The sequence below is a fragment of the Hyaena hyaena genome, unplaced genomic scaffold (genome assembly GCF_003009895.1).
Source record: "Hyaena hyaena isolate Hyena2069 unplaced genomic scaffold, ASM300989v1 scaffold_1732, whole genome shotgun sequence".
Lineage (NCBI taxonomy): Eukaryota > Metazoa > Chordata > Mammalia > Carnivora > Hyaenidae > Hyaena > Hyaena hyaena.
The window spans coordinates 172886-197357 of record NW_024082367.1 but is presented as its reverse complement, the minus strand read 5'-3'; the positions used below and the strand labels follow the sequence as shown (position 1 = coordinate 197357).

Genomic DNA, 24472 nt, shown 5'->3' with positions numbered 1-24472 from the left:
CTAGGCCATTTTAAATTAAATGTAATGCTATGCACTTTATCCTTAATGCCATTATTCTCCTTTATTTTGAACCTAAAATCATTTCCAAAGTTAACTCTGACTCTCAAGTCAACACGTAAGACTTTCAGCCAAAACCTATGTGAATGTATTTATGCTCCAAACCATCATTCGAATCCTGTCTTCAACTCAAGATGTAACCTTATTTCCAACCTCAGTTCTCCAATAAGTGCTTTCTAAAGTCTGTTTCGTGTCATCCCACACAGTGCGGGCTAGATCTCAGACTGGAAGAGAGCCCTGCAGTGCCTGTTAACCGAGCAGCAGGAGGGGATAAGCCCATTTACTACCAGGAACATGTCTATCATTCCATCTTAAAGAAAAAGGATTCCTTCTCTGGTGAGCCAGCAGGTAAGTGGGCATACAGACCCTCGGCTGCCACACATCCCCGAAGGTGGGATATTTGGAAGTTCCAATAACAGAAGGCTTCTATTAGTGCTTTCCAGTGACAGCTAGAGTTATAAGTGTAATCCTGGAAAACTGAGCAAATGGAAAAGGGGGCTTTTAACTGATCAGTTCACTTCTCTGGGCCTGATGTTTTGATTCAGGTTTTACAGAGTGGTTTTGATTTCTGCCACAATGCTCTGATGCCCATTAGGTGGCTGACAGCTTCTGGCCTCCATGTCCGGAATTTAAACAGGGAGAAGTATTGTTTCATGGCAATTAACGGTGATGCTTGGAAGAGATGGCAACAAGCTGAAAAAAATTAATTGAAAATTTAACCTTCAAATGAAAATACTTAGACCTTAGGCTTCCATTTGTAAGCAGCTTATGCTGTCTGTGCCTATGCTGTTATATTATTTAAGTATTTTCTACACCATTTCTGATTAATACAGCAGTGCTATTTTCCAGTCCAGTCTCCTTAATAAATATATGTGTCAAATATCTGTTTCCTCCCCTGAATGCAAAGACTTTTAACTTCCCTCGTTTGCATGTGCTAACTGGTTGTGTAACGAGATTAACAGCTCTGTCTTCTTTTTTTCTTCAGCAGATTTTATAAGAAAAGCCGGTGGGCTCCCAGATAGAGTTAAAAAGGTACCTTCTTTAATTTTGCATATTGTTAGCTGCAATCCAGTTGCTAATGTTTGTTTTATTTCCATCTGTCAAAAGCAATGCCAGAATACGTTGTGTTTGTCTTGAGTTGGCTCAGTTAATCCTCTGCTGGAAACAGTTCTATCATTTCATGTGTGGTTAAGGCCCTGAATTCGCCAGCGCCCATACTAGGTCCCATCTCTGCCAAAGGCAGTCAGTGCACATTCAATACAACTTTCTGGGAAATGTCGGCTTGACACAGAAAAAATGAGAAAGGTGGGGTAGTGCCCTAGGCGGAAACGTTAATTTGGAGCCAGCCCAGTCTCTGCAGTGGGCCCTGGGCTTGATCCTGTAAACCTTTTCCGTGGAGGTAGCAGAGCCCAGCTAATAGGTCACATGGGAAGAGTGGCTTTGTCAGTCTCAGCATGGGGCCACCCCCAGATGCGCTGCCTCCGTGTGAATCTGACAGTGTGTGCATCTGCTGGGACTGCCATAATAACAAAATACCACAGGCCGCATAGCTCAAAGAACAGACACATCTTTCTTCGCAATTCCGATGCTGACGGTCCAGGAGCTCGGTGTTGTCTGGCTCCGTTTCTTCTGAGGTCTCTCTCCTTGGGTCTCAGGTGGTCTGTGATCATCTTCTCCCTGTGCCTGCACATCGTCTTCCTTCGGTATCTTCCTTCAGTGTCTGTATCTTATCTGTGTCAGAATTTTCTCTTTACAAGATCACTGGTCACATTGGATTAGGACCCACCATAATGACCTCATTTAACTTCGTGATGTCTCTGAAAACCCCATGTCCAAATACAGTCACATCCTGATGCACTCTGAGTAGGACTTCAACATAAGACTTTCAGCTTAAAAAAAATTTTTTTTAAATATTATGAGGAAAGAAGGGAAAGATCTCAGGCCCCAAACTGTAAAAATGACCAGTCTGTAACTTTCTCTCTCTCGCTCGCTGTGTGTGTGTATATGTCTTTCTCTTTCCCCTCTTACTCTTCTTACTTTTCCTCTCTCTCTCTCTGTGAATAAAAGCTCTAGCCACCAACTCTGTGCAGTCAGTGTGTCTCACAGGATGTAGGCTTTTGACTCCGTATATATGGCGTTCAGATCCTGAGTTGACCTCTTATCAGCCACATGGCTGAGGGTGTGTTGCTTCAGTTCTTTGAATCTTAGGTTCCTTGTCTTTAAAGTAGAATTAATTACCACTACCCCAGCTGATTTTGTTTTGTAAGGGTGATAAGGTATATTTGAGCAAGCCCACTGCACACCAGATTTGGCAAGTGGGAATGATCTGTCCTGAGTACAGGCAATCGTGAGTGTGTTGTAATAGGATTTAAACGTAATGACACAGCTGACTTTTCTTTTTAATGTTTATTTGTTTCTTCAGAGAGAGAGAGAGAGACAGAACTCATAGGCAGAGAGAGAGGGAGAATGAGAGAGAATCCCAAGCAGGCTCCGTAATGTGGGGCTCAAACCCATGAACCATGAGATCATGACCTGAGCTGAGATCAAGAGTTGGATGCTTAACTGAGCCACCAGGGGACCCAACACAACTGACTTTTTAAACAATGTCACTGATAAAATACCCTTCATTGGGGAAGATGGCTTCCACTTCCAACCCATTCTCCCTTGTATGAAACAGAAGGCATTATCTTTCCTTCTATTTCATATTAAATACACGTGTTTTCTTCTCTCTTCCACACTCACTTTCTCTCTCTCTCTCTCTGTCTCTCTCTCTCTCCCTTTCTCTCTCTCTCTCTCACACACACACACACACTCACACACATTTACATCCGTGTCTTGAATTTAGTGATTCATAGGACAGCTTGGCCAAAGGTATTTCACGTGGCTGCACATCTTTTGAATTTATTTTACTCAGAAATCACCAAACCTTACAGCTAAATTATATATAAGAGAGAAGAGTCATCATTTATTGTTGTTTTAAAAAGAGAAGGCCTAGTGGGCTCTGGCTCCAGCCTTCCTCCTCTTTCTTAAATCGCCCCAATTCCTTCAGCCAGCTTCTAGGACTGGGTCCTGCCACAGGACCTCCTGCATGAATTAGAAATCAAAATATCCAACAACTGACCCCAGAAGAAGTGTGTGTGGCTGGGCTCATAGTTTTTTATTATTCCAGGCCCCTTTCTGAAGTGACACCCAATCCCTGGGCAGCTTTATATAAAGTAGCTACTTATTTAATCACTATATTACTTAAGAGCTGTTGTCTATAAACACAAGAAGCAGAGAGCGTATTGGTTGTGCTTAAAACCAACCAAACGCAACAATAAAACACAGAACTCTGAATGGTACATTTCCTTTTTTGGCGGGAGACACGTCTTCACAAAGTATCAAAATGTCTGAACCCTTGGTGTAAATAATTAACTCTTTCTAGTGAATATTCCACACTGGGATTTTACAGAGTAACTTCTTCAGTTTAGATCTTTAACAATGGAAGAAATAGACGGTGGTGTGTATGGTGCATAGGGCATCAGGCAGTTATTAAAATGGTAGTTACAACAGCCGTTTAATAAAATGGAGATACTCGATTATATCATGATAACTGAAAAGAAGCAAAATATGTTATATAATGTATATTAAAATGCTTAACGATAAAAAAGGAACCCATCTAATAAATGTGCAATAATGTCTGAAGCTTAGCACATTCACACAAGAAGGAGTTTGGAAAGAGCCCTTTTCTGTGAGGTGGGGAGTGGGCCTTTCACCAGCTCGTCCTCATTGAGTATCAGAGTCTGCATCCCATCAGCCTGGGCCCGATTTGTATTTCTATAAGGGACAGAATGTGTTATACGGAACTTGGAGGGTGAAGGGAAGGACTGACTTGAGGATGTCATAAAGGAGTCACAGGGTGGGTTAGCATGGTTGAACTCAGTCTGCAATGAAAACTTTATGGAGATTTTTAGACAGTTGGCATACCCATAATTCACATAACTTTTGAATATTACAAAACAGGACTCAATAAAAAGTTGCAATTTCCTCTAAGACATTTATCTGGTTTTCCTCAGTTTGTTCATCTCCACTATCCAAGCTCTCTTCTTCCCACACCATTCTGGACACGTGGACACTTGCCCCAAGATATCATTTCCATGGGGCAGGCCTATGATTATGGGATGCAGGATTTCCTGGGTTCCTGTAGCTAGAAATAGTTAAATTCATAGAGTGTGAACAACAGAAGTTATTAGAAGTTGTGTTCTGAGGGCATTCTGTTCTCCTCCAACATTCTGCACTGCCTCTGGCCACTTCCCTGGTTTGTATGTGAAGTCCCTTTTGGTTTCTGCACCCAGATATGGCTCAATTCCATTGCTGTGAGGTGTAGTGCTGTGGAGGGGTTTTGGTAGCAACAGTTATTTGTCAAAATGGGAAAATACAAATAATAAAAGCAGCGTCTCAGCTGCAGGAGTTTAAATTTCACGCCTCTTCCTGAATACCACGATTCGACCCACCCCAGTAGGATTTGGCTGATGAGTCCCTTCCCATGCATAGCCACGCGGCTCAGCATTGAGAAAGGGGTCTGGGAAGAAATATACGGAGATGTCAAATAGTGACTGCATTTCAGTCCTGGGATTTTGGAGCGGTTTTGTTCCCTTGTTCTCCAAATGTCCTTTAATGACTTTGACCAAAAAACAAACAAACAAACAAACAAAAACCCCTATAACAGTCATGGTAATTTTAATGTGCATAACAAACTTCTTGACACTGTATGAACTAAATTCTGTTAATTTCTCATACATAAGAAATTGAAATATTGAAATTTACAAAGAGGACTAATAAAAAAAACTCCTATTACAATCATTACCATATGCTAGATAGTGGTAGGAATAATTTTCTAATTTAATGATTTGAAAAATATATTTGTAAACCAATATAAATAGGAAGATATGGAGAAGATTGTCCGTAATAAAAAAAATGTGGGTCTGGTTCAGTCCATCCCAACCTTTATTTAATCCCTCATTTATTCATTCAGTTTTATTATGGGTCAGGATGTGGGATTCACTGGGGAGATAAGTCCATAGTCCCTGTCCTCAGGGAGTTTGTAGTCTAGGTTAATTTCCTATCTGAAAAAATACATCCTTGGATTTAACAGATACTAAAGTGAGTGGAGAGAAAAAAACAGTAGATTGCAGAAGTGTATTTTGCATGCATAAAGTATGGAGGATGAAATTTTATTCTCCACTTCATTTGCTGCACACACATATACACACACAACCACACACACCCACTTTCAACTCTCTCTATCTGGCTCAGAGACTCAGGATTTATACCAGTCATAAAAATAGTCATTTATTTAAAGCACTTTTTCTTGAAAGGTGCAGTTGGCTCCCCCATATCTTGCTCCATCCCACCTGTGCCTAGGGGTGGGACATAAAGGAGCCTCTTACATCTCAGGGGTCATCACTCCTACAGGGGAAGGGCGGTGTGAGGTCAGAGACAGGAAAGTCCCTGGCAGCAGTGCTAATAATAAAGGTGACTTCTGTGTTTCATTGATTCGTTGGGTTCGCGTGTCAGAGCATCAAACAGTTGGTTTAGGAGAGAGCTCACCTTGGTCCTGCAGTACCTGAATGGAAGAACACCTGGCCAGACAAGCATATCCATGTGGCATCATTCAAGAACGTTTATCATGAGACAAGTGAGTGGTAGTGAGTGGGGGAATACTGCAGTACAAAAGAAAAATAATATCACCCCGAAAATCTTTTGTTGTAAAAGTTAGATGTGGAGGGAACATATAGAATGTTTGGTAAAATACAGGACGATGGGTCCTAAAACACTATTTGGAAGCTATTTTGAAAATAACAAACTGATATGAAAACATGAAGCTCAGCATACAAGAAAAGGTTGCAAGTGAATAGCTACCTACCCACAGTTAAGACAGAAAGGATCAGAAAGTCAAATCCAGGCTGATTAGGATAAATTCAAAGCATGTCCCCTAAATAGATCCCTCCTTCCCCTCTCTCTCCCTGCACTCTTTCTTTCATATTTATTGAGCATTCAATATGTGTCACAGGAATACAAAGAAAAAGATGAGAAAAGGATAGAGAGGCAGAGAATGGATATAATACACATAAATTTTAGATATTTCTGAAGATTAAAAGAGCAATGGAAAGAAAACAATCATCAAGGGTATAATTAGATACAATTTTCTAAAGCTGAAAGGATCCAAATATGGAGATCAAACAACCCCACTGTATTATAAGAAGAGATAATGAAAAGAAGATTTACACCTAGAATAGCACAGCAAATGCCAGAAAATGGAGCGACTTATACAGTGTTATCAGAGAAAAACGTGTGACCCAAGAATGGGAAAACCAGCAAAAATGGCCATTCATGGGTAAGGGGCAAAAGCAAAACACAAGGAGAACAAAAATCTCCAGAAAATCTATACAAACACAAAACGGAAGGAAGGAAGGGAGGGAGGGAAGGAGGGAGCGGGGGGAGAGAGAGAGAGAGAAAGAAAAAGGAAGGAAGGAAGGAAGGAAAAGGAAAACTTTAAAAATAAATTTCCCCTAAAATCTTATTTGGTGGGGGAAGAATGTACATATGACTTACACACACTGATATTGACTTGAAATTAGAGACTCAAGAATGGGAAGCCATGGTATGAACAGGATGGTTATGAGCAAAGAAAACAATGAATATAAAGTCAAAAACTGTAAATATCCTTCTAATTTGAATGCAAATACGATTCTTCAAAGAGATGATTCTTAATCATCTAGTACTAATCTAATAGGAAATGGGTTTACAAAAGGGTGATGAAAAACATGAACTCACTACGTTGCTCATCTTACAAGGAGGTGAGAGTTGATGTGAAATCTTGTGAATCAGAGAAAAAAATGACTCAAATATATACAAGCAATGAGGAGCAAAGCAAAATGTGAAAAACAGCTCCTTCCAAACTGCTGAGAAAACAATAAGCAAAAACAAATTGTAGACCAAAAAAATTAAAATGTGGTTAAAGGAGGAAATGGTCAGGCAGTATGAAAAGCTGATATAAAATAGGATGATCCAGTCAGTCAATAATAATATTAACTAATTCTTGTCTCTTAGTTACTATATGCCAAGATCTGCTCTCAGCACTTTTTATGCACCTCATTGAATCCTTTTTATTAGATGAGCAAACTGAGGCACAGGCAAGTTTAAGTACATTGATAGTCCTTAGAGCAGATCTCTTGGCAGATAGTATTGACCCTGACATTTCCTGGCATTGCAGACAGGCAACATCCTTATCTAAGTCTGCCTTGGACAGAGAGGAAGCTATCTAAAATCTATAATATGAGTTTCTCCAGTTTCCTGCGGATTTTATCCCCCTGCTAACTCAACACGGCTACAGCTCCATTGTTACGTTGCGAGTACAGGAGAAGATGGCAGTGGGAAGAAAAATACATGAAGCGGTACCCGATAGATACTATTGTTACAGTAAACACTGGGATTTTCCCTAGGAGTCAGGTCTTACTTACTTCTCTCATTTTGCCTATGTTTTCAGAGTGCCCAACTGGCTTCTATAGCCTGGAGGCACACTCACTTAACCAGCACATTCTCACCAGCAGGCAGGAGTAAAATGATGTAAAGAGCTGACTGTTCACAGCTCTGCCTCCCAGAGGAAACCACACAGAGAGAGGTTTGGGGGCTACCTCTGAGAGGCTTCTCTTGATGTTTTTAAGGTCCTTTTAAAAGATTCTATATAATTAACAGTATTCTCCAGCAACTGAGAAAGCCCACCTTCTCGCACTATGTTCAACCATAAATTCCCACCTAGTGTTACATATAACTAAAAGACAAACGACACTGGAAATAGTGGATAAAACACATTATTGAGGAAATGCAAAAACAGAAAGCAGCGCTGACAACACTGGTTTCCAACAAACTTTATTCCAGGCTGAATAATATTAAAGGAGACAAAGAATGTCATTTTACAATCCACAGTAAAGATAAAATAGTCATGAAAATTTATTTGCTGAATTACATAGCATCAAAATATATAAGGCTAAAAATGTTTGAAATAAAATGGGAAATTTACAGAAACGTGTTTGTTTTGGGAGCCTGAGACATAGGCAGGTAAGAGGCTAAAATACATGAGTACATAGACAAATTTAAATAAAATAATAAAAATGTTTCCTTAGGCTTTCATGGAAGATTGATAATATTTTCTGTTATGCAAAGCCATAAGAGTAAGCATGATACATTCTGTAAAGTGGGTATTTTATAAGATCAACTCTGCAAATTTAATGTCAGATAAATACAAATTAAAAATAAAAGTTAAAATAAATAATAACAATTAAAATTCCCCTCTAAATAATTTTTGGTTAAGGAATAATGGGATCTAAGTTAGTAATTATTTAGAAATAAAATTTAAATAAGAATATTTTATTGTAAACACATGTTATACTTCCAAAGCTTTACTCCAAGGCAAATTCATAACAGAAGTCAATTCCTTTATCAATAAGAAGTAATAAAAGTAAACTAATCAGTCTCTTTCAGATGTTAGACTGAGAACCCGAAACTCCTGAGGGTACTAGACAAATACAAATGACGAAGATAAGAATAGAAATAAACTGAAATAGGAAATAATTAGAAAATACAAGAGGTAAATTAGCCCAATGTCTGTCTCTCTCTGCCCTCTATCAAAAATAAATAAACTGATCAACTAGACCAATTTTTTGTCTTCCTGTTAAAAAATAAGAATCACCATTTATCCTTAAGGAAAATTAGAGACTTGATCATTCTAAATATAGAGAAGGCTTAAAAATAAGAGAAGACAATTAAAATGTACAAACTGTAAGGTCAATACATTAATAAAATTATTGATAAAATGTATTAGGAAAGAAATAGAAATAACTGAAATTGGCTAAAAAAAAACCCCACAACACACTAATTAATTGAAGAGACTAATTAGCGTGGAAGAAAATGAAAACATACAGGCAAATCCATTGAATGGCATGGGTTCTGCCATGCCATTGAAGATCAGATCATTTCTGTGAGTCATAAATCATTCTAAGGCATAGGCAAGATATGATTATGTACTACTTATGTACTATGTATATTTGATATAACTTTCTTTTTTAAAAAATTTTAATGTTTATTCATTTTTGAAAGATGGAGAGAGACAGAGCGTGAGTCGGGGGAGAGGCAGAAAGGTGGAGACACAGAATCTGAAGCAGGCTTCAGGCTCTGAGCTGTCAGCACAGAGCCCAGTGCAGAGCTGGAACTCACAAACAGTAAGATCATGACCAGAGCCAAAGTCTGGACGTTCAACAGACTGAGTCACCCAGGCGCTCCTATTTGATATAACTTTCTGTCAAAATACAAAAAGACAAACCAGCAAAATAACATACATTTAAGAGTGTAGGACCATATATTGTTGGGCTCATGGAATGAATTGAAAGGTTCATTCTCAAAATCAAATAGGTCCTATTGCTCAAAGAATCTTTAGGAAAACCAGTCTCTGAATCTACCAGATTATTTATCAGTCAAATCTATCAATCTATCTCTCTTGCTCTCTTTTCCACATATGTATTCCTATGCACATACAATATATACATGAACTCCTGGGTCCTCTGTCATTATTTATGCTCATTCTGCATAGTAGATTGATTTAGTTATTCAGGTGTTTCTGTTTGTAAAGTCGTCCTAACGAGTGTTGATTGAGGTACACATTTTCACACCAGACTTAGAAGTATCTGTAGAATGCCAGTGTGCTCAAGTCCTGGGGCTTTTTCTGTATTCATTCACAAAGACAGGGTAACTGTTGTGTTAACAGACCTGGAACTGTTATCTGGGCTGTAGGGATAGGAATCCTCCTAGACATGAGGATTAACATAGGACATTGGCCTCTAAGATTCCTGGGAGCAGGGATGACCCCTCTGCCCGCAGCCCCAGTTGTTCTCAAATTCAGTAAACACCTGGGCTTGTACTTTCTTCGAAGCTTCCTTCCCAGAGCCAACCAAAGCTTCGGGGGTGCGGATGGCCTGAAGTCTCTCTTCAGCTGTTTCCGTGCCTTAAAATTTAGACAGTCATGGGGCAAGGAGATGCAGGGTGCCTCTGTGTAGGCCAGTGGGCTGCTGCAGTGGGACCGCCTCCTCCAGCCAGGCCACCGGGACTCTGTTTGCGTGCGGGGCTTCCTAACTGCATGCTTCCATCGTCTTCTCTAACTGCACAGGATGGGCTGAGAGTCTGTTTGAGGGGCAATCCGTCATTTGTTGCTCTGACCACTCAAGGACAAGAAGATACTTTTATGGACAGTTTTTGTAGTTCTATTGAGATATGTGAGAGTCCTAAAATTTAAATAAAGTAGCCGTACCTGAGGGCCGGCAGGAGTGCTCAAGTTGTTCTGGAGCCATGTCTTAGGTCTTCTGGTGAGTGCTTTACTGGGTGTTGTCGTGGGAGTGGTATCATGGACTTTCTTTGCAAAATGCAGAAGAAAGAAAAGGAAGAAGGGGTCGGGGGAGGATCAGGAGAAGGACCAGGACCAAAATATGTGCACTGCTTCTCCCTTGAGGGAAATTTGGATAAAAGGAGCCACCACGATTCAGCATTCACCCCGAGTAAGAGAGATGGAACTCTTGTTTTCATGCTCCAGCCAACGATGGAAGAGAAACTAAAACAGAACAGACTGACAAACAGAACTAGTTAGTTTTTCTCCCTTGGGACTGTGAGGAAGGTCACCTTAAACCCTGAGCCCTGAATCCTGACTCAAGGGATGTGATATATGGAGCTAGGGTTTTTTTTTGTTTTGTTTTTTTTTTGGTTGGTTTGTTTGTTTTTTTATTTCTAGGAGAGAGAGAGAGAGAGACAGCGTGAGCAGGGTAGGGTCAGAGAGGGGAGGGGGGATACAGAATCTGAAGCAGGCTCCAGGCTCTGAGCTGGCAGTCAGCACAGAGCCCGATGTGGGGCTCGAACCCACAAACCGTGAGATCAGACCTAAGCAAAAGTCGGACGCTCAACTGACTAAGCCACCCAGGTGCCCTGATGGAGCTAGGGTTTTAAGAGGGATTTTGGGAAACTGTGAGTTCAACTCCCCACTCAGGAGAAAGACACATCCAAACCTCTGGACTATCTCTAGGCTGTTTGGCTGTCTCTAGGTGAAATTATCTCAGTCTGAGTCAGAATTCACTGCCTGCCTCCGGCCTATAGGGGGGCTTCTGACTCCTTCACCCCCAAAGTGAGAGATCGTTTTTATGCTCTAGCTTCCGGTTCTAGCTTCCTGTTCTCCCTCTCACTCCTGGGAGCCAGGACAGACTTTAAATCCTGCATGGTCCTGAGAGCAGTTTGGGTGTGGACAGATTCATGAAGGGAAATTGCTGGCAAGGCCCTGGAAGGTTGTAGCAAAGCAAATGCCCCAGATGAGAGCAGGCTGAGAGAGACAGGAGGTCAGTCCAGGCAGGAAAGGAGAGCGGACTCAAGGATCTGGAGGAGGGTTTAATAAAGGCCTTCTTTATAAACGTGTGACTAGGGTGTCGGGGAACCCCGAGGGGGAATGCAGTGCCCAGGGACCAGGAAGGTGTGGGGAGGGGTTGTTAGCCTTGTCATCCTGGGCCTATTTGGGCAAAGAGAGGGAGGGTGGACTGCATCTGAAAGGAGAGGTTGACAAGGGGAGGGGAGCCAAGACAGAAGCTGGGGCAGTTAGAACCAAATGGAGGAAGAGCTGCACAGGGTGGGTGGGGGAGGCGGGGTATGGTAGAAAAGTAAGCACCTTGACCTCACTCACCTCCCCCTGCCAAGTCTTTCCTCAAGGGCTCCTCACTGGCCACACCCAAAGAGATTGCCGGAAGCCAAGTGAGTCCCTTGGTGCCATCCAGACAGCTCAGCCCCTCAGGCCACCAGCAGGAGAGAGGAGGGCAAGGGTAGTGTGCCGCTGAGTGTGTGGGGAGTGCAGAGCAGCTCAGGAGTGGAGGCCTGGGGAACTCTGCAGAAGTTCTATCACTTTGACTGGACTGTTCCCTCCCAGCTTCATTGCTTCATTGCCCTTATATATCACAGCGACCGTCAGTGTGAGAGGGAAGACATCGGAACCCAGTTCTCTGCGCTCCCCATTAGACAGATGAGGAAAAGTAAGGCTTGGCTGTAACACCATACTGCCTCCCATGGGACAAGATACCGATTTGCAAGAGCAAGTTCCTTCCAGATACACACCCGTCAATGGGCTGACAGGTGTCTCAGACTCAGGAATCACAGAAACGCATCTTGCAGGACCGATGATGCATGTCCCCCTCACTGGGCTAAAAGAATAACAGCAGCTCGTGAAACCCCATCTGGTTATGGTGCACGTACCAGAAAATGTGGCCATCTCTTCCATCGTTTGGTTTTAGTGGAGATGGTTTTCAAATGGAAGCAATCTGTCTTTCTCATATCTGGGAATAGTGGTTATTAACTATGAGGAAACTGTCTCCAAGAGTAGGTCAATTAATTACTGCATTTTAAAGCTGCTTCGTGAAAAACAGCAATTAATTTCACTGCATTTCTGAGTAGTTCTTCTGCAAATCTTATCCATTTGAAATCACTGTTATTATGGGCGGATATGGAGACTTGATTATTTCTGAGAGCTTTATAGGAGATCATATTCTCTTTCTTTCTTTTTTCTTAAGGATTGTGGGGATAGAATTAGGTTTTAATTATCACTGGCACCTTTTCACTATTGGAAATGACTTAAAACAGGAAGAATATACACCAAAAGGAGAGTTGATAAATATTCTGAAAGACTATTTATCTAAACATATCTTCAAGTCGAAATGCTATCTGATAAGGAAAAAAAGAATCCAAATATAAAATGGGACATTTCTGTTTACTCTTAATATTCTTGCACTTTTCTGGTCTAATGGGTTAGGAATTCCCTAAGCTTTTTTTCTGGGTGAGAAATATCAAAGGGACTATTTTCACCTGTTCCTTGACCTTCTACCTCAGCCTCAGCTGCATTATCTTTAACTGGTTTGGATGTTGCTGCCTTCCTATTTGGTTTTGCAAGAGGCCACAGGGAACTTGACTGGCTTTCGTCCAAAGGGCAGTGAGCGAGAGTTTTTCATTGCTGTATATTATCTGGCCATGGGAACTGGCCAAATCTGGGTTTAGGGACTAAATATCAGTTGGGCATTTCATGCTGACCTTGCCAGACCTTACTGAGGGTGTCTGATTTCAAGCAATTCTTATAGGTACAGACCAAGGTTTCTCACCCTCAGCACTTTTAACATTTGCGGCTGGGTACTTGTTTGTTGTGAGAGCTGTGTTGCGCATCATAGAATGCTTAACAGCATCCCTGGCCTCTACCTGTTAGATGCCAGGAGCAGCCATCTCCCCTCAGTTGTGATGATCAAAAATGTCTCCACATATTGCTAAGTGTCCCCTGAGGGGCAAAATCATCCTTAATTGAGAACCACTGGTACAAATACAACTATTTGTGGTTATAGAGAGATATTGAGAGGCTTTAGGTAAATATACATGGGCATATGTATACATAGCTCAGTAATAAGGGTTATGTTTTTGGAAAGACTGTGTATTAGTGTTTTCCAGAGGAACAGAACCAGTAGGAAATATATACATATATACATACATGTGTATGTACATACATGTGTATACATATATAAACTTATATATGTATAAACCCATATACACATCCATCCATCCATCCATCCATACATACATACACACACACAGTTGCCCTTTGAACAATACAGGAATTAGGGCCCCATCACCCTGCACAGTCGAGAATCCTCATGTATTTTTGGCTCCCCTCAAACATTTCATACCTACTGTTGAACCAGAAGCCTTACTTACAACGTAAACAATTAACACATATTTTGTATGTCATATGCATACTATATTCTTACAATAAAGTAAGCTGGGGAAAAAAGGTTAAGAAAATCATAAGGAAGAGAAAATAGATAAATTGTACTGTATTTATAAAAGAAATTTCACTTGTAAGTGGATCTACACAGTTCCAGTCCTTGTGGTGTTCAAGGGTCAACAGTATATGATTATAGCAATTGGCTCTGTGGTTTTGGAAGCTTAGAAGTCCCACAGTCTGACATCTAGTTCTTTGGAAGCCGGAGGAGGAGGAACACCAGTGTCTGTGGCATGAGGAAAGGGATGTCCCAGCTCAAGCAGAGAGCAGATTCTCCCTTCTTCTACCTATTTCTTTTACTCAGGCCCTCAGCAGATGGGATGAAGCCCACCCACCTCTGTGGGAAGGTCTTCTTTACTTAGTCTACTGGTTCACATGCTAATCTCCTTTGGAAAGCTCACAGACGCACCCAGAAAGAATGTTTCACCTCCACTCTGCATCCCTGAGCGCAGTTGCATTGCTACATGAGATGAACCATCACACCCTGTGATGTGTCTTCAGGCGCATCTGGATTTCGGTCCAGGCTTTGTCCAGAAACAACCTCTGGGATCCTTCCTTCTCTCTAGATGCTGACCTCATAAGGTTTTGGTGAAGAATAGATGAGCAAATGTGCGTTGAGTGCTTGCCCCTGAGCCCAGCACCTGGGAGGCACCCCAGGAAAGCGATTTCCTCCCCACATGAAGCAGCAGTCAGTACTACATGGACTGATAGTTGCACTGGAAACAGAATAGTCATTCCATGCGCTGATAAATGCTTCTATCCTCTTTGCTCTGTGTCCCCTGCAAGAGATGTCTGTCCTTGTTTCGTGTCATATACTAGTTTGTCATTTCCCATAAACTTGCTTTTCTTTAAAAAGTAAGTATGTAAGCAACACACAAACACATTGTCATTGCAGAAACTTCAGATGCCAGAGGGAAAACTTTGGCATTCGTTGCCATTTTTACCCCAAGGCTCCCCCCAGTTCCTGAAGCAGCCACGGGCATCAGATTGAGAGATGTCTTTCTAGGCCTTTTCTTGAATTTTTATACCATTATCACTTTGCATGTGTAAACGTACACATCTTTATCTTGTACAGACTGATGTGTTACCTTTTCACTGCATATGTCAGTATACCCAGACCTGCCCTCCTTTGGCATTGACTGGTGCAAGGCCTTGGGCTGTTTTGGGTTTGTGGCTTTCACTAACAAGGCTGCAGCGAACGGGCGCACAACTCCTTGGACATTCACCTACAGAAGATGCTAAGAAGTGAAAGTATTGAGACAGAGCATGCACATTTTAAATTTTAACAGAAAATTCCAGGTTGCCCTCCCAAATGGCTGGGCCATTTCATATTACCGACATTGTCAGCAGTAGCAAATCTAATTTTTTCCCAATCTGATGAAAAAAAAAATCACCAAACAGATGTCTTGTTTTAATTTGCATTCCACTGATTACTGTCAAGATGAATATATTTTCTTATGTTTGTGGGATGTTCTTTTTTTTTTTTTTGATACTTGTATCTTAATTTCTTGTGCTTACTCTGTATTGATTTGTTATGTTTGTTTTTTATATGTTCTGCATATTAATTCTTTGTTATATACGTTGCACAGGAAAAGACTGAGATGCTCCACAGTAAGTGTTTCAAAGAGCATCAGGTTAAAAAGCTGCTGTCTGAGATGATCAGTGCATTTTCTGAGCAGTGACGTAGCCCCGTCTCCTGTCTCTGCTGTCCCAGGGAAACATCTGGGCGTCCACTCTTGGTTACACTTCTGCTCTTGTCTCCCCTCAGCTGCAGGTATTCCCCTGCGGACGTCTGGATCTCCTGCCTCCCCAGCCAACCCTCACCTCCCTGCCTCTGAGGTCAGAGGCCACCTTGAACAGTGGGTTCAAGGTAAGTACACACCAGTACTCCTTGCAAGCCTCTTCCCTTCAAACTAAGCATCCCAGACATGCAAGGGCAAAACACTGTCCATGGGTCATTAATAAATGTCATGAGCAAATAAGATTTGTGACAACATCTTGCAAAACCCTTGAACTTTCTTACGGTGGGCCTTTTTGTTTCCTTCTGAGTCTTTGCTCTGTCACCATGCATGATGACCCTCCAAGAGTGATTCTATTTCCCAAACGTATCCAGCAAGACAGGACTTTTTTCCTAGAGCCTCTCTTAAGCTCACCTCACCTCAGAGGAGGCTTTATGGCATTTGGTTGTGGTGTGTGCAACCAGGCTGCCATTTGACAGCTGTCACATGTTCTTTTTTTCCAGGCCATCCTGTGTCTTGTGTCCCTAATGCTCTGTGCGTATCTAGCATGTGTGTGGCACTGCCTGCAGTAGAAGTCCCATGATCGCTGCCCAATGATGGGGACTCTCAGGAGAAATGTGTGGAATTGGGGAAGGGCCTCCTGGCAGGGCGCTGTTTTCAAGGTTTCAGGCCTGGGATGGATGAGCTGTGTGACTCTGGAGAATCTTCTCAGCTTCCCTGTGGGGAATCGGCTTACTCCGCAGGGGGCATGATGATTCCTGATTCCCAGGAACTTGGAAGAAAATGGAACGAGATAACAGATGCACCAGCATAGAGCAGCTTCCAGGCATGTTAGGACAGTAGTGTGTGCAGTTTGGGTCTTGGCACAGTGAGAAAAGTAAGGGAAGCCCCAAATTCCCTGATGCCCCAAATCCCCTGATGCCCCAAATCCTTTCTTCTTTCAGAGAGCGCAACAGTGGCACTGTGGAAGTACTTCCGGGGGCGGGGATACAGCGGCTCTCCAAGGCCTGCCCTCAGTTTCCCGACCCTTGGTGCCGCCGCAGCCTTGGCTTCTGCACCGGGCAGCAGCCGACCACACTTGGTGGTTTTCGGAAGAGCTGTAGAGCTGGTCTCGATGCGCGCCTGCCCCATCCTGCATCACCCTGCAGGGGCCTGAGTCTCTGTCTCTGTTCCCTGGAGCCTTCTAATTCCAATTTTCTTTGTTTCCCCAGCCCTAGGCGGTGTCTTTCTCCTGAAGTTGGTTGAACTATGATGCCCCAGGGTTTTCTTACCCATTCAGTTACCTAATTATCAACTCGACTCTCAGTGAACAATTCTTTAAGTTAAATAGCTTCCGTTCACATAACTGGGTTGACTTTCTGTCCCCTGACTGGACCCTGGCTGATAGTGGACAGAAGGAAGAGTGGCAGGAAGGAAGGAAGGGAGGGAGCTAGAAGGAAGGACAGAAGCTGTCTTCTAAATCCACGTCTTGTGTGCACCCCCGAAACCCTCAGCGGCCAGTCAAGTCCAAGACTGGCTGGCTTGCACCCTGCCTGTGATAGAAACCTGAACCCTCAGTGCGTGGGGCTGCCCCACTCCCCCAGCAGGATACCCCATTTCCACAGATTAGCTGGTTAATCATGATGTGTCTCTTGTTTTCTTGTGGAAATGGCTGCTCAAGTGTGTTTCTCTTTAAGGTGATGGAAATTCATCAGTGATTCATTAAAGTGTTTGGCGATGTTGATTGCTGTTATAATGATTATTACATTGTTGTATTAGGTTATAGCTATTAACATTGTCTCTTTTATGGGAAACCGCTAATGAACCCGTCACAAGAACAGACGATACTAAGCCCATGAACTTGGTGTTGGGGGCCTGCTTGCTTCATGAGCTCAAAGGGAGACTAGGGACTTTTCTAGTGTTGGGCTCCAGAATGGGTTCTCTGAGATCCGAGAGCTTGACTCCTCTCCTCCTTTTATTCACTGTGGGCTCACTTAGCTTTCCAGTTCTCAGAGTTGCCAGCTCTGAATTAGGGAGAATAGTAGTAATAATAATACCTCCTCAAAGATTGTTGACAGATTAGATAACAGAGCATGCACATTATCTGTTTTAGGGTACCTACTATCTGTCACTGCTTCTATGAACAGATCCGGATCCAACAATTTCTTCAGCCCTGAAGCCCTTTATTCTGCCCCGAACCCAACTTTTAAGCTTATTTCTTCCAGCAGGTACTCAGTAAAACACAGAAGTGGATAGATGCCATCTTTGTGTGTCAGTGTGATCTACAACGGTGGTTGGCCCTTTGCCGGGGCTTTGTACGTGCTCACTCAGTGAACAAGTCTATTGGTAGGCCCCAGGCTTTGGGTGTCGTGAAGAGTCAAGCCTGGACCTGCAGTCTAACACTACACAGACTTGACAAGATCCTAGATAACCAGAGGTAATAAACACTAAAGTGGACTCCAATGAGAATCCCTGGGAAGCTCTTCAAATAAGATACAAATGCTCAGCCCTGTCCTGAGAGATGCTGAGTTGCTAGGTGTGGGATAGGCTCTGATGACTATATCACAGCAAGCTCCTGGGGAAACTGGGGTGCCATGTGGGTGCCCTGAGGACTACACTCTGAAAAATATTGCATTGCAAGGTCATTGTGAAGCCTCAATGCAGCCGTAAATAGACTTGCACCTGCCTGGCGCACATCATCTCCCTTCATTGATCAGGGGATCCATGCTGGTAGGATGTCTGCAGGATTTTCTGTCAAGATATTTGGGCTTAAACTTCAGACCTGCCAAAAACAACTGTGAGAGATGAGACCCATTGCTAACTTTTGGGGAATGTCACTTTTTTCCTCACCTGCACATACAGATTTGAAGGGAACCTTTTAAGAGTATCACATGAGATATTATATGAGAAAAATGCTTCATAAACCGTAAGATACCTTTCTTTTTTTAATTTTTTTAATGTTTTATTTATTTCTGAGAGAGAGAGAGAGACAGAGTGAGCAGGGGAGGGTCTGAGAGAGAGGGAGACACAGAATCTGAAACAGGCTCCAGGCTCTGAGCTGGCAGTCAGCACAGAGCCCGACGCGGGGCTTGAACCCACAAACCATGTGATCATGACCTGAGCCACTCAGACACCCCAGTAAGATACCTTTCAAATGTTAATTTTTTTAATGTTTATTTCTGAGAGTGAGACAGCATGAGAAGGGGAGGGTCAGAGAGAGAGGGAGACACAGAATCTGAAACAGGCTCTGAGCTAGCTGTCAGCACAGAGCCTGACGTGGGGCCCGAACCCACAAACCGTGAGATCATGACCTGAGCCGAAGTCAGACGCTTAACCGACTGAGCCACTCAGGCACCCCTCAAATGTTAATTATTTTTAAATTTATGGGTTCATTTTCTTTTATGATGAGTCTCCAGATCTGTATTCTTAATCCTAAATAAGAAATTATTTTTCAAAAATAAAGAATCGTTTACAAGGTGAGCTGGAATTAAGTCAGCCCAGGGGACCACTTGTGATCCACAAAGGCAGGGCTCTAAGGGGGCAGGGACTGGCCTGATCGCTCAGGTGCAGGTGCTGAGGGCAAAGCGGTGAGACTTGTCCAATCCCCAGAGCAGGCTAGGGCAAAGCAAAGTGAGGTCCTGCTTGGGGCGCTGCACAAGGCTCCTTCTGTCTCTGCTGAAGGCTCAGGTCTGGTCCCCTCCGCCACCCCCACACTCCACTCTCCATCCACACATTTTTCTTGTCCTGTCCTATACTCCACTGGCATCGAGGAGTGGGTCACACCTTTCCTGTTTCCACCTTCACGTTTCTCATTGTAATGAGAATAACCCACATTCCCAGAACTCTGACCCTGGCTACCGTCTTTGGCTTGCACAGAGCTGGTGAGGGGAAAGTCAGCACAATTCTGAGCAGATAAACTTAAGGTCACTGTGTGCCCAGTAAGCTTCTGTCCTTGATCCATGTTCTACCCTCTGCCCCTCCCTCTCATCCATGCCTAGGAGAGAGTGCTAAAGATAAGTTACTGACTTCATTGAAGTGATCAATAAATGGGAGTGAGGAGTGGAAAGAACAGACATTAATAAAGCACCTACTGTGTGCCTGGCCCTTTGACCATGTATTCCGTATCAAATTCTTCTAGACCAGTGCTGTCAGGTTGTTACTGTTCTCTTCCTCCTTGAAGCAAGTGTCTGGAATGCAGAAATGGTTGACCCTAGCATTCACTAGCACCCAGGACATGGCGAAGAGATAGCCAGGCCCTCTCCCTTTGCAAGGGAGTACATTCTACTGGAAATGGGAACACACGCAGTCTGCCAAAGGTCGCATGGCCTGCACGTGGCCTAACAAGAACGGAAACCCAGTGTGCCAGATTCAGAAGCCCAACCCTCCCATGCTCATGCACGTGGGAGAGCCAGCTCTGTGGCTGGGGACACCCTGGGCCTACGGGAACCTGTGGGGGCCTGTGTGCTCAGGGACGGCTCCTGTCTCCCTTGGTTCTTCTCTTCTCCTTCCCCCCCAACCATCTCTCAGGCTTTGCAATTGCCTCATTAAAATGCAATTGTGCGATTCATCAACATTATAGGAGAAAGCAGTTAGATAAAATACAGGGAAAAAAATGAGTATTTGCAGAGACAAGTAGTATTGAGCTTTCTACCTCATCAAGGGGCTAAATGCACGCATGTTAGCCCTATCACCCTGATGGCCAGAAATCCCAAGTGTGAAGGGTTTTTTTTTTTCTCTTCAGTCTCTTATATGATCCATGATCTTTACATTTTGCCCACCCTTGTGAAAGCTAATGGCATCATTTTCATGCACGGACACGGGCTTGCCAGCTGACAGTGGTTAGCAATTCTTATTACAAATATATCTTCTAATTCCCGAGCTAGAATTGTAAAGCTTTTCTATAGTGACACTGAACCAAAATATCGAAATTGCTCAAGCCTTTAAAGAAAGCAGCAGCAAAAGGTTGCAGAACGCCTTTTAAGTAATGCTGCAGCGAGGCTCTCTGGAATACAGATAGGTGCCTGCCTGAGTCTGCCTGTCACCTCAGATCACCCTGGAACTCAGACTCCAAACTTCTAGTGCCTTTGGCAGGAATTGAGCAGAGACAGAGAGAGAGAGAGACAGAGAGAGAGAGAGAGAGAGGTCTCTTTGAAAAGTAACTTCTGCACAGTTTTGATCATTGCCACTGTCTGAACATGGAGAAGCCTCTTTGCGGTTTGGAATGGAAATGATAAAACAGGATGTGCATGTCAGATACAACCTGTAGGCTTATCCTTTGAAGGCATTCCCCTTCCCGTTCCAGGGCCACATCCACTTTGGCTTTTTCTTCACTATGTAATTCCCTGTCCTTATTCCTAATGAAGACATCCTTCACTTCCTCCCTCCTACCCCAAGCTCCCTCTGGGCTCCCACCACCCTCTTCTTTCTCTCCATCACAGCTGGCTAAGCAGGTGTGGATAAGGGAAACGTTCTGGCTTTGAAGTCAGTCTGGACTTCCATCTTGGACTTAAGATTTAGGGCAAGACATTTAACCTCTCAAAGCCCTCCTTTCTTCACCATATATGCTTAATGATATTTGTTTTGTGGAATTGTTTTGTGGATTGAAGGAGTTCGTGTTAGCATCAGCTTGAAAGATGGATATAATCTGCATTTGTATGGCTTTCATCATGGATGATTTTTGGTGGCACTCTTCCTCAGAAGATGGGGCTCCTTGAGGGGTCAAGGGGGTCCACGGCACTCATGATGCTGCTAGGCCCCCACTTTCTTCCGATTGTGTGGTGCCACGGACCCCTGTGCATTGGCTACTCTCTGCGGGCAGGCTGTCTGTCTCTGTACGTTGGGAAGATGGAAGGAGACTAGCCTGAAGCAGAATTGCACCCTCACGGCTTAGCATTCCACGGGGACAGGCTGCGTGGGATGGAGGCCTCCTTCTTCCCTGAGATCCATATATTTGTTAGTCTCAAGGAGGGCTGGATGGCATGCTTGGGTCCCATTTCCGCCTCTGGTTCACATGTGGGAAGGCGGATAGTACATGCCAGACTGTTAACTCCTGCTGCCTCCACTGTGTAGTAGGGTGAGCAGTATGAATGCCAGTCCCCCCAAGACCATGAGACCAGGGTCAAGGTCATCCAACAGAAATGGACAGGGGACACCAGAAAAGGGGAAGGATCCTTGGGAAGTCCAAACCAACAGATGTGCATTGCAAGGCCAAACATTGCTTAATAACTGAATTAATAGACAAACAAAAGGTGCTTTTGTTGTTATTGTTGTGTTGTGTTTTGTCTTGTTTTGTTTTTACCAAGAGCCCTGGCCTGAGAGTAGGACAAATGGAGTTCAGATCCACATGCCTCAATTAATTTGAGTAACTTGGTACATTTAGACTTGCTTCTCTGGGCCTGATGTCCTGGACTACAGGATTTTCTGGTTGGATTAGGAGATCTCCAAGGTCCCTTCCAAATTTACATGTCTGTTATCACATGCTGCTCATTAAGAAAGGATTTTAAGTTAATTGAAACAGGGCTTTTGCAGCAGCCTCTGGAGAAAACCATATAGATATCTATAGGTTAAGTAGAAGAGAGTGTAATGACATGCTTTCCCTGGCTTAGGGGGAAGAATAATTTGGAAGATGAAAAATAAGTAAGACTGGCCGCCCTATTTGGGTTGGTGCTGTGCTCTCTTCGGGGAAGACCACAGACAGGAAGAGATGTTCTGCCCAATGACCAAGGGATGGTGAGCTTGTCAGCAGGAAGGATGGGCTGAGCTGTAGGAACGGGGAGCATACATTTGCTACCATTCTTGGGAATAGACATGGTTTGTGGGTGATTACTTAGCATTCCATTGAATGGGGAAGGGAGGTCAGGCTCAGAGAAGTGAAGGCACTTACTTGGCCTTGTTACCTGGCTGGGACTGGGGTCAGAGAGTCCCCAGCTCCACTCCTTGGGCTCCATGGAGGGTGTGAGCAGTACATGCCAGGTGCTGGCTGTAGGTGGGGATGAGGTGACCCTCACATGAAGAGCTGTGTCAGCCTGTCAGTGTTTGGGGCCAGATGAGGGTGAGCAGAGGGTCAGCTGCCCAAACTTACCAGCCTACGGGGTTGGGTTGTTGTCTGAGGTGCAGGGAGCTGGAGCCCCACCTCTCCTGCCCTCACCCCTCCTTATTCCTGCCTTCTTACCACCTGGCGCCCAGGACTCACAATGCCACAGCAGAGCCTTGCCCTGCGGGGCATGCAGTAGAACAGAGCCGTAGCCCAGGTCTCCCTGCAGGTCTGGGGACCCGGCTTGCCTTTCTCCGGCCAGCCTTGCTGACTCTTGTCATTGGCTTCTTTTGTCTTTGTCTCTGGTTCTCTTCAAATCTTTGTCTGCCACTCTGACATGTGTCCCTTTGGCTCATTTGTCCTTTGGGATTCCATTTGCTTCGCAGTTTCGCTCTGCCTGCCTCTCTGTTTGTTTCTCTTTCCACCTGCCCCCACCCCGTGTTCTTTCCAAGGCTTGCTCGCTCTCCTCCCATACATACCTGGCTCTCTCCCTCCCTCTGCTGCCAGCACTGACTGCTGCCCCCACCCCTCCCTGGTGTCTTCCCTTGCATGGCTCGGCCACTGCACACAGAGCCCAGCACCCCACCTACTCCGGCCTGTCTCACCCTCCATCTCTAAGTATTCCATCTGCTGACGGCCCAGGCCTGGCCGTGATTGAGAACCACCCCCTTCTGGGCCCTCCTACTTGTCCTCAAGCACTCAGAGGCCCTCTTAACCTGGCCACATTGATGAGGAGCTCCCCTACCCCAGACAGGGACCTACTCTCTGGAGAATGGAGGGGCTGTAGAAGCAAGTAGCTAAGATGTGAGGGTCTCCAGGGGATGCCTGGGCGGCTCAGTTGGTTAAGCGTCTGACTCTTGATTTTGGCTCAGGTCATGATATCGTGGTTGGTGAGTTCGAGCCCTGCATCACCCTCCTCGCTGACTGTGTGGAGCCTGCTTGGGATTCTCTCTCTCTGACCTTTCCCTGCTCATGTTCTCTCTTTCTCTCTCAAAACTAAATACATAAGCTTAAAAAAAAAAAAAAAAAGAAAGAAACCCAGGAAGTGAGTGTTCAAGCTTGACATTCCCCTGCACCTGGGCCAGTACCACTGCCTTGGGCCTGCAGCCTCCCCTTCCGGAGGATTCCACCTGTTCCATGACTCACAGTGTATGTGAGGGGCCTCGGGCAGCCAGTGATCTGCACTGTGGGTCCTGGACAGGTGCCACGGCCCTGTGTCTCCTGCTTCCTCCTGAGAGAGTCCACCCACTGTGCTCGCAGTAAGCATTTTCTGAGTACCTACTATGTGTTTAGCATTGTACTGATTCTGTTCTAACTCCTATAAAGTGGGGAACGAGTGAGGCATGGCCCCTTCCATCACAGGGCTCATGCTCTTCAGGTGTGTCAGACAGGCACACAAGAACTGATGATGTCAAGGGCCGAGGGCTCGAGGGGGGCCACGCAAGGCCCTTGAGGGCCCTGGGGTGCAGTCACGGTGCCTGGCCACATCCGCAGGGTTTCAGGAAGCCTGCCTTGAGCAGATGCTCCCTCGAGCTTGAGCTGAGATGGAAGGACGTATTCAGTTTCACTGGGAAAGGTGCCAGTATATGTGGCAGGGGTTGGCAGTTGGCAACAGTCCAGGCAGAAGGAACGGCTGCTGTGAAGGCGTGGGTGTCAAGGGGAACATTTCTCATCTCACCTTGGTCCCCAGGAGAAGGCACCTTATGCTCCAGGATTCAGGCCAGCCTAGAACCCCCTTCCTCTGACTTCCCATCGCTCCTTCCCCGTGCCTTCCGGGGAGCCCGTGTC

General features: G+C 44.4%; 1 protein-coding gene across 1 annotated transcript in view; it reads left to right on the top strand.

Annotated features, from left to right (window-relative positions):
* Positions 1 to 263: 263 nt before the first annotated feature.
* LOC120226522 overlaps positions 264 to 24472 on the top strand; it is a gene marked incomplete at its 5' end in the record, with an annotated part of 106615 nt that continues 82406 nt past the window's right edge. The window contains 4 exons of the mRNA XM_039224708.1: positions 264 to 405; positions 1043 to 1089; positions 15702 to 15803; positions 17880 to 18088. Of these exons, the coding sequence (XP_039080639.1) occupies positions 264 to 405; positions 1043 to 1089; positions 15702 to 15803; positions 17880 to 18088 (500 nt within the window). The remainder of the gene's footprint in view (positions 406 to 1042; positions 1090 to 15701; positions 15804 to 17879; positions 18089 to 24472) is intronic.